General features: G+C 47.2%; 2 protein-coding genes across 2 annotated transcripts; one reads left to right on the forward strand and one right to left on the reverse strand.

The window, feature by feature from the left end:
- The first annotated feature begins 1,659 nt into the window (after nucleotides 1–1,659).
- On the forward strand, nucleotides 1,660–4,770 carry LOC125542903 (protein NDL1-like). Its single transcript, XM_048706130.1, has 11 exons — nucleotides 1,660–1,928; nucleotides 2,572–2,671; nucleotides 2,756–2,853; nucleotides 2,956–3,044; nucleotides 3,136–3,196; nucleotides 3,275–3,361; nucleotides 3,448–3,525; nucleotides 3,612–3,668; nucleotides 3,773–3,828; nucleotides 3,923–4,058; nucleotides 4,151–4,770. Exons 1-11 carry the CDS (start codon nucleotides 1,869–1,871, stop codon nucleotides 4,370–4,372), a joined length of 1,044 nt encoding a protein of 347 aa, XP_048562087.1. The 5' UTR covers nucleotides 1,660–1,868; the 3' UTR covers nucleotides 4,373–4,770.
- A 605-nt stretch (nucleotides 4,771–5,375) lies between these two features.
- LOC125546669 (chaperone protein ClpB1-like) lies at nucleotides 5,376–10,136 on the reverse strand. Its single transcript, XM_048710843.1, has 7 exons — nucleotides 9,718–10,136; nucleotides 6,939–7,603; nucleotides 6,735–6,838; nucleotides 6,310–6,665; nucleotides 5,935–6,214; nucleotides 5,656–5,852; nucleotides 5,376–5,550 (listed from the first exon to the last, which is right to left on the reverse strand). Exons 1-7 carry the CDS (start codon nucleotides 10,134–10,136, stop codon nucleotides 5,376–5,378), a joined length of 2,196 nt encoding a protein of 731 aa, XP_048566800.1.
- Nucleotides 10,137–10,520: the final 384 nt, after the last annotated feature.

Genomic DNA, 10,520 nt, shown 5'->3' on the forward strand with positions numbered 1-10,520 from the left:
TATAGTGACTTAATCAATCTCAAAATGTTTTGACGACTCGGTATCTCAGAGGTGCTCGTAGAGGTAGGTTGTGCATGCATTTATATGATGAGTGCATGTACGTGTATGTGAGCATATGCGATTGTGCTATGTTCGAAAAAAATTAAAGAAATATTTTAGCTTCAAGATAGAGTAAAAAGAGCGTAAACGAATGACAACCAAGCAAAACCGAATATGACGAACAACCAGGCATAAACCCATTATTTTTTAAAAACTCCAAGACCATGATAATTTTGGCAAAAAAACTTAGATCTATTATAATGAAAGTTCACTAGAAGCACAAAGCACTCTAAATACAATGCAAATTACATTAATGTCATCGAATGACCACTACTGTCACTAGAACAAACCAATGACACATTTTAGTCACCGCTCCTCTATCGAATGACCACTATTGTCTTGGTGCATATGCCCCTAAGGACCAGCGCCTTAGAGTCGTAGTCACCAACATTGAAACCCCGAACTGACCCGAAGCGCATATCGCCGGAACTCATTGACGCGTGCGCACGACGAGAAACCCCACCTCGCTGCCTCGAGAAGACCACATGAATAAGTGGTGGAGCTTCGTCTGTTCCGTCCTGTTGGACGAATTCGAGGTGGATTGGTGCCCAAAAGACCATCTCGGCGACTAAGCGCCACCATCATCAAGCGTCTCCTTTGTGAGGGTCACACCATCCTTGGCCCACCCTCCCGATGGTATGAAACACCATCGAGCAAAGGTAAAGTAGAGGAGAATCTATTCCATGCCAACGGCACCGCCATCGTCTCACCACCGCCGATCGACAACCCCTGACTATTCGTACCTTTACCTCCCCATCCACTCCCATCGTCGAGGCGGTAAATGAGGAGAGGGGGCCTGCGGTCAATGTCGTGGAGGTGGGTAGATAGGCCACCACCTTTTTTTGCCTTGGTAGCGATAGTAGGGAGGAAAAGACCCTTCATAGCTCCATAACCATTTGATCTTTGAAGCACTAGCTTGTATATCTCATAATGCTTAACTACGCCCGACAAATAATTCCATGGTAAACATGCTAAGCAATGCCATGTATAAATACATGTAAAATTTCATAATTAAGTTTTTTCGAATATTAGTAATTCCGAGTAATTTGAATACAATTACAGGACACATAATTCCAACAATAATGTATGAATCAAAATGAAATTCCAATCTATAAAAGTGAACTCTCAAATAGTACAAAACCTATAGGTAAACATCCATGAATGAGTTATGAAAAGCTCCATGAACCACAATCTCCAAACACACTAAGATTGTATGGCTCTCCAAACTAAAAGAACAAGCTTGCCAAACTATAAATAGTACACAAACTTTTGAACTGTACAAAAAAGAAGAAAAATAGACGACATCCCATTGACCATTGGACTGAAAAATAGGCCATGTACTGAAAATTCCCAATGTTTCCCACGAGGGCCGAAATGCGCGTGCCCGTAGCAGACCACCCATTTATCCACGCTTTCACAAGGCGGAGCGAAACAAAACGCTAGGGCCACACGCAGTGCAGACGCGGGACCCCGCAACGCCTGCCGACATGTGGGCCCGTCAAAACGAGCCAACAACGTGTGGATCTAAAAACTAGTCTCCGGCTTGTCACGTTCCAGTCACCCACCGGTAAGCTCACCGCCGTCGGTGGCGAGTTTATTTCTGGGCAGCGGCCCCTTCGCGTATATATGCACGCAATAGACGCCAAGGGGGGGAAGGAGGAGAGGAGACAGGGCGAGAGAGCCGGAAGAGAGGAAGAGGCGAGCGACGACGAGGAGGAAGAGGGAGAGGTTGTTGGTGGGCTGTTGGGAGGAAGCTTCTGGAAGCCGCCATGGGGGACTCGAGCGGGTCGGTGTCCATCGACGTGGAGCGGATCTACTTCGGCGGCAAGGTCCGTGCTCGCATTCCGGTTCTTGATTGGTTGATTGATTCCCCCCCCCTCGGTTCGACGGCGGGGGCATTCTTGCGGGGAGGATTGATTTGTGTAGGGCGGGCTCCGTGGGGTTCCCGTTTGCTCTTTTTGTTTGGTCTGTTAGGGTGGTTGGGCAGGCAGAGGAGCTTGTTCTTGCTGATTTCTGCCCCTTTATTCTTATTAGTATCCCCACCTGTTCTTAATTAGTTGCAAATTGAGGATGCTATGCCAGATTGTTAGTATGCCTCCTCCATGGGGGAAACAGCAATTTTTTATTAAGGATTAGAGATATTAGCTGCTGCGTGGCTTGTTATTTATTCTTGGTTATGTTGTGGTTGCAATGCTGCTCATGAGTAGGAGCAACAGGAAATCAGGCTTAGAATTTGGTACTATTTCATTTTAAATGTATAGTTGCAACGGCCCCTGGTTTACGATTAGAAGCATATGAAGCAACGTCAGGAAGCGTGCTCATGCTATTTCTGTGTGTTAAGCAACGTATGGTGTCTGTTTTTACCAAGGGAGAAGTATTTCTGGACTCTGGTCAATTGGGGATGGTCTAAATTGGAATAGCTTGTTTACAGCTGTTACTAAATTTGTGTCCTTTTGCCATGTGATTCATCAGGAGCATCCTGTGAGAACAAGATACGGCTCTGTATCCGTCTCCGTGTACGGCGACGAAGACAAGCCAGCGCTCATAACGTACCCGGACGTAGCTCTAAATTGTGAGTGCGGTCGTTTTCTTTGTGGTTGGTGTTATAAATTTTGCTATAACAAGGTAGCTCATGCGTTGTATTCCTGTTTGGTAGACATGTCCTGCTTCCAAGGATTGTTCTTCTGCCCAGAGGCTGCGTCCCTGTTGCTTCACAATTTTTGTATTTACCATATCACTCCGCAAGGCCATGAGGTCAGTCATCATCATCTGTTCCTCCATATTTTACATGATCATCTACTCCTATTACCTCCGGTTCTTACATGTTTGTCTTTCATGGCATCTGCTGTCTTACAGTTGGGAGCAGCTCCAATTCCATCGGATGTACCTGAGCTATCTGTTGATAATCTCGCGGATCAGGTCGCGGATGTTCTTGATTTCTTCGGGTAAAATATCTGATAATTGGCTTACTTTTTTTCCGTATTCTTTTGGTGCCTAAAGGAGTCCTCTGATGTTATTGTGGCATTGCTCTTGCAGTTTAGGGTCTGTGATGTGCATGGGTGTCACCGCCGGTGCTTACGTGCTTACCCTCTTTGCAGTAAGTTTTTTGCATGATTAGTCCTTCAAAGCTTGCTATTTGATTTTGGCTAACAATTTGTTTTATATGTTATCCCAGGCAAAGTACAGGGAAAGGGTTCTTGGCCTGATGTTGGTTTCACCTCTATGCAAAGCCCCATCTTGGAGTGAGTGGTTGTATAACAAGGTAATGATTGCTACTTCAGTTTCAGCCATGAATTTATCAGTGCCTTATTTCTTTATGTATACTAACCTCATATTCTGATCTTTCAGGTATTGTTAAACTTACTTTATTATTGTGGCACTAGTGGACTAGTGAACGAATGCTTCCTTCAGCGGTATTTTAGCACGGTATATTTCGTCCTCCATAAGCTTCTTCTGTTTGCACCATTGTACCTATTTAAGTCCCACTGAACATCTCTTTTTGCTCTATACAGGAAGTTCGTGGAAGTGGACAAGAACCTGAATCGGAAATTGTTCAGGCCTGTAGAAGTGTAAGTATTTTCTCCCCTTTGCAGCTTTCTAGTGTTTTTCTAGAATGTCAATTATCTCTACAGTTTCAACATCTGACTGAGGTCATGATTACCTTTTTATGCAGTTACTTGATCAGAGGCAGGGTGTTAATGTATGTCGATACCTTAAAGCAATAAACGAGTAAGTAAACAATATCTTTGCTAGGCATTGCCTGTAAATGCCAAACAAATTTGGATCTGAACTCATCCAGTTCATCAACCTCTCCATCTATCAGGAGACATGACTTAACTGAAGCACTGAAGAAGCTCCGGTGCCGGACGCTGATTTTCGTGGGAGAGAACTCGCAGTTCCATGCCGACGCTGTCCACATGACCACAAAACTAGACCGGAGATACTGCGCTCTAGTCGAGGTACCACACATTTCAACAATTCATGTGATCACTTGAGAACCATACCCAGAGCAAGGCAGGTTCTGAGCAGTGTTTTTGTGGGCAAATCGCAGGTTCAGGCATGCGGGTCGCTGGTCACCGAGGAGCAGCCACACGCAATGCTGATCCCGATGGAGTACTTCTTGATGGGATACGGGATGTACAGACCGTCCCAGCTCGAGAGCAGCCCCCGGAGCACCCTGAACCCGTTCTGCATATCGCCGGAGCTGCTGTCGCCCGAGAGCATGGGGGTGAAGCTGAAGCCCATCAAGACCCGGACCTCCCTCATTGTCTAAACAGCATGTGGGGGGAGATCTTGGATGGCCTGACGACACAGCTCGCAAAAAAGCGAAGACTGCTTGGTCGAGCTGATCGGAGCACGGTCACCATCGCGAGACAAGTTTTGATACCTTCCGGTACCTTGGCACGGACGCATTGCATAGATCGAGATCGATACGCTAATGGCAGCATTTGCTGTAGTGGATTGCTGTAAGCCTGTAATCTACGTCTTCTGGGATAGGCAAGCAAGGGGAATAGGGTTGAGGTTGTAGGGGAGGAATACGGCTGTTTGTTTCTTTGTTCATATATGCTTTGTAGTAGTCCACATCACATGTGTATATGTCATCATCAGATCATTTCACACGGGAAAGCAATATATATATATATGGTAAAGCAGAATCCTGTCTGTTGTGGAGTCTCGGGTCGGGCACAGGCTTTGCCTTTGCTGAAAGTTTAGCCTGACTGGCTGTGATGTGCCCTGCTGGTGGCGAGCTATTGCTGTGTGTGTCATGGATTGGGTGATCCATTGGTGGTTGGTTCGTTGTGTGTGGGTGAGTGGTGGTTCTGCCATCGATGGCTCTGGTTCCTTGTCACTTTCCGCTGTACCAATTATATTGGACGCATCATCTCAAAAAAATTTTATATTGGACACATGCAAAGCATTGTGTGTGCACGCCATTCCACCAAGCTCAAAGCTAACATAAATGGAGCTCAGCAGCAGCATCAACATTGGACACATGCAAAGGTTGTGTGTACTTAGTGGAACAGAGAAGACCAACAAACACCGTCAAATAGATAATTATGCAACAATTGAATTTAGATTTGGAAGCATAATCTAATAGTACTAGGCATACACACATATAAGACACCTGTAGGAAGACTACGATGCTGTGATTGTCTCTGTGGTGTGTGCATGAAAAACAGAAAATAAGCCAAAGCTGCACATCTTTCTTCTTCTATATAAACCGCGACGAAGTTCAAGCCATCCTTGTCGTAGGGTTAATGAGAAGATCTCTTGCTTCACGGATCCGTCACATTTTTCTTTGCCAATTGGTATTTCAAGCCTTTCTTGTCACTGGTAGAGTCAATGGAGATTGTTGATCCTTCAACAGCTTCTCCATTGACCAGCATCTTGGAGATAGTTGTCATTATGTTCTTCTCTATCCACCTTTTTATGGGCCTTGCACCATACAACTGTGAAAGGCCAAGTAGTGTTGGTTATCAATAACATGCGGAAAATGGTTCATTATTTGAATAGGCTAGATTTTATGATTACTTTGAAAAGGGAAAAAAAATTAGTGGGTTGTGTGATTCTGACAAAATGACATCCAACGCAGCATCACTTAGAACAAGAGATATGCCCTTGCCGGCTACTATAGCAAAGGCACTCTTCATTTGGATATTCGCTATCTCTTTCAGTTGACGGTGTGAAAGCGGCTCAAATACTACAATCTCGCTTAATCTGTTGAGAAATTCAGGCTTGAAGCATTTTTGAACCTACACCAACAAATACATATCATAATGAATCAACGAGCAGCTGCTTACTAAATTCCAAGTGGACTATTTGTGATTCACAAACCTGTTTCATGAGAAGATTTCGCGAAGCAACCGTTGTCTTTTCTCCAACCACTCCTACATTTAGGTGCTCTGCCCCAACATTCGAAGTCATAATGATAATTGTATTCTTGAAATCCACATTATGCCCTTTACCATCAGTCAACACACCATCGTCAAGGAGCTGAAGAAAAACATTCAACACTGACGGATATGCCTTCTCCACCTCATCAAAAAGGACAACACTGTATGGGCGCCTCCTAACTTTCTCGGTCAGTTGTCCACCATTTTCATAACCATGATAGCTTTACGAAGAAAAAATAATTGTATAAGTAAACATAAAAACTGTGATATAATAATACGTTGCTTGAAATTAAGGTGTGTGTATTATAAATGAAACCTTGGGGGTGCTCCAACGAGACGTAGCACGGATTCGGGACTAACATACTCAGACATATCAAAGCGAAGCATCATCTTCTCACTACCAAATAGTTGTTCTGCAAGAGCTTTCGCAAGTTCAGTTTTTCCAACACCCGTCGTGCCCAAAAAGAGGAAGGAGCCTATCGGCTGACCAGCTTGGTGAAGGCCAATCCTGGAACGCAACACTGCTTCTGCAACTAAATTGACGGCCTCACCCTGCCCAACTATTCTCTCATGCAATCTGTCGGCTAAGTGAATTAATTTGACACTCTCCTCTTGATTAAGCGTAGCTATAGGAATTCCAGTCCATCCGCTCACAACCTTCAAATGAAAAACCTAGTTCAAACATAGTACTACATGACAAGCACACACTGTCGAAATAGTAAAAGTGACGTGCATGCCTACCTGTGCAACATGATTCGGCGCAACAACTGTATTTTCTCCTCCTAGCTCTAATGTCGTGCAGGCCTCGTCAATGAGATCAATTGCCTTATCAGGAAACCGATGACCTACACATACAGAACAATGATATCACAACTCGGCTCACAAGCAAATTTCGTCTGAAACAACTGTAATACTACAATAATGCAGCAAAATTACTATAATCACCTGCGATATAGCGGTCAGCGAGGTGTACGGCAGCGTCAATGGTAGCATCAAGAATTTCCAAGCCATAATGCTTCTGGTACCGGGGTTTAAGCCCCTGGAGGATGGCAATGGTGGAATGCGTGCTCGGCTCCTCAACGTGCACCTTTTGGAACCGCCGCTCGAGTGCAGGATCCTTCTCGATATACATGGAGTACTCATCGTCAGTAGTGGCGCCCAGACATCTTATATGGCCGCGAGCCAATGCTGGCTTCAGCATGTTGGCCGCGTCCATGTGGGTGCCCGTGGCCGCTCCGGCGCCGAGAAGCATGTGCATCTCGTCGACGAACAGGATCACCTTGCCGCGTGCAGCCGCCACCTTCTTGAGAAAGTCCGTCATGCGCTCCTCGAACATGCCAACATACATCGTACCAGACACCATCGCCATGAGGTTGAGCTCAATGACACGCGCTCCGGCGAGCTTGGACGGGACCTTCCCGGCGACGATGCGCTGCGCGAGGCCCTCGGCGATGGCCGTCTTGCCGACCCCGGCGTCTCCGACAAGCGCGGCGCAGTTCTTGGTCCGGCGACAGAGGATGCGGATGACGCGATCAATCTCGTCGTCACGCCCGATCACCGGATCGGCCTTGCCGGCCATGGCCGTCATGTCCCGGCCGTAGGTGCGCAGGCATGTGATGTACCGGAAGTACCTCCACGCCGCCCAGCACACGGCTCCCACGCAGAGCACTTCACGGGGCGACACTTCGATGACATGGCTAGACGACGTATCGTCAGGTACGCCGGAGGAGCCCGTAGTCCCTCTCTCCATGATCCTATCAAGCCATGACCAGGCCATGGTTGATTTTGGTCCTAGGCACGAGAGAGCTCGGCGAGTTTCGTCCGCCTCTAATTTCCAGCGTCCCCTCCTCTTCCTTTTTTCCTTTTTTGATTTGATGGACGTTCTTTCTTCCATCACCCTGTATATTTATAGGTACAACACACATACAAGGACCCTTCACAATAGTTTGGATCAAAGGTAAGTCTGCCGTTCATATGGAAAGTATTACTATAATTTGCTCATGCTAGTGTTCGGAACAGTTTCTGACTGCGCGTTCCATTTATAGATTTCCCCTCTCAAACGCGCTTGCTGCATCAATTGAACTCAACCCAACCCAAAACTTTGAACCGGAAAATAAATGAAGTTGTCAAAAGATGCTACCTGAAATCTCCATCAGCTTTAAACTCGGGCAAAAAATAAGGAAAAAAGAAATATAAAATAGCTACCCACCAGGATTTTACTAATCTAGAAGCCTCAACAAATTTTAGAAGCGGCTTATTTTTTAAGCTGGGGAGAGGCAACTTACTCCCTCTGTTTCTTGATATAAGGTGTATAGATTTTTAAGAATTTTTTTTAAATATAAGGTGTATTGCGTTGCACCACTTCTTTGAATAATTATTTTGGGGATTTGATTACATTTCTTTATATGAGGCAAGCTCCTCTATTTTCTCATGTCATTTAGTCAGATTTAATCTCGCTCAAAACTTGTAAAATTTTCCCTCCACGTGTGTTCTTTAATTTCCGCGCCAAAAACTATACATCTTATATTTAGGAATGCAGGGAGTATTTTTTAAGCCACCTAAAAGAACTGGCCCTTTGGCTGTTTTGATTTCCAACTTTTTTTAGGGGTAAAAACCAACTTTATTCATCAAAAGCCACATGAAGTGGGATACGATTCTGGTTATAAGGAACACCAAACCAGACGTGGCGACCATGAACTCTAGAAAGGGAAAATCTAGCTAAACTATGTGCTTCATAATTCACAGCACGACACTCGAAAGAAAACTTACATTAGACCATAACAGCTTTAAGGTTAATGTCACTTATTATTGCTCCGTATCTCCCTCTAGCACTTCGGTTGATATCTGACACTCCTTGCTGGAATGCACTTCGTCACGGAGTGTATGGGCTTTGTGTGATGAGGATGTTGACTTCCAACTACCAGCAACTAGGGGCGTATTTGGTAGCCTGCATGAGGCCCGGCCTGACTCGCACGGAACGGAAACGGGTCGATTGGTTGCCTGCTTTCACTGTTCGGCCCGCATGGCACGAACCTTAAAGCACTCTTGGGCCTGGCTCTCTGGGAACGCACGAATCGGCAGTTTCTCTAGGGTCAGGCCCGAGCGGTGCACGTGGGCGGCGCCGGCTGCACGCGCGCGGCCACGCTCGAGAAGCCGCGTTGCTTCCCGAAGCGCCGGCGGTTATTAGCCTCACCGCCCCTCACCGCTCCTTCTCCCCACTCTCCCCCAGTCTTCCAACTCTCACCGGCGGCGGCGAATCGGAGCAGAGCAAGAAGACCACCGGACTCCATCACCGGCGAGCGGATCATCAGTTGGCCCGCGGCAATGGCGGTAAGGACTTCTCTCTGTTCGACATGCAGAACTTTTTCCCGTTCGATCCGGCGATAGATTCGATCCACGAAGGAGGGGAATGGGGAATAGAGGTAGATAAGCATGTAGAGGTAGTTCATACTAGTTCATATGAGTTCATAGTACTTCAAACTAGTGCATACAAGATCGGAATAGAGGTAGATGCGGTCACCAGAAGGGGGATTGGGGGATATGGGGTACACAACAGACACCGGCTCACCGCGGCGGCCGTCACCGGCGTGCGGAGCAGCGGGTCGAGCCGCTGGCCTTCATCATCGTGCGGGCCGACGGGTCGTCGTCGTCATCCTCGGCGGAGTCGAGGTCGATTTGCCAGGTACGACGACCTGGCTCCGACACCATCGCTGGCATCTGCACCGCTTCTTCCTCCTCCTTAGGCTCCCCATCGATGACCGCCGGCGGCGCGATAGCCGTCTCCCAGTACACTGCGACACGACGGTCATTAGGAGCCCAGTAGTTCTTGTACTTGCACCACTTCTTCCTTTGTTTACCGTCGTCGGAGACGGCCTGATTCATGGCCCATCGAATGATGTCAACTGCCATCGCGCCCTTCTCTGGGTCAGGAATCAGCGTCTTTAGCTCTTCTGCAATGGCCTTCATGAGCACTGCATTAGATTCCTTCTGCATGTCAGGCATGGAGCCGAAGTTCGAGCACACCTCCATGGTGTTTTCGAACTTGGTGCAGTCACCAGCCGACCACCCGAGGAAGAAGGCCCTCCAGCCAATACCCCAAGGGAAGGGGTTGGCGTTGGCGTTGGAGCTGGAGCTATAGTTCATGGCGATGGGGAGGAGGAAGGTTGACAGTGAGAGAAGAGAGGGGGTAGGTAAGTAATGTTGGGCAGGGTGAGTAAATATAGGGGCGATGGAGAGGAGGAGAAGAGTGACAGTCATGCCGTTTTAACTACATGCTCTTCAATAAGCCATGAACTCTGTGCTATGCCTGATTTCATGAATTGTGTGCAGATCGAGGAGAGCAATGAGGTGCTCCCGGCCGTTGACAACAAGGGCAAGCAGCCCCTTCACCCAATGCCCGACGAGGTTGTGTTGCCGCCCACCGCCGAGGAAGACCCGAAGATGTCTGAGGGTGGCGACGACGAGGGCATGGAGGAGCCCCTCAGCAACAAGCGCCACAACTACGACCACTACCATCAGGAGGATGGC

The sequence above is a fragment of the Triticum urartu genome, chromosome 3 (genome assembly GCF_003073215.2).
Source record: "Triticum urartu cultivar G1812 chromosome 3, Tu2.1, whole genome shotgun sequence".
NCBI classification, from domain to species: domain Eukaryota; kingdom Viridiplantae; phylum Streptophyta; class Magnoliopsida; order Poales; family Poaceae; genus Triticum; species Triticum urartu.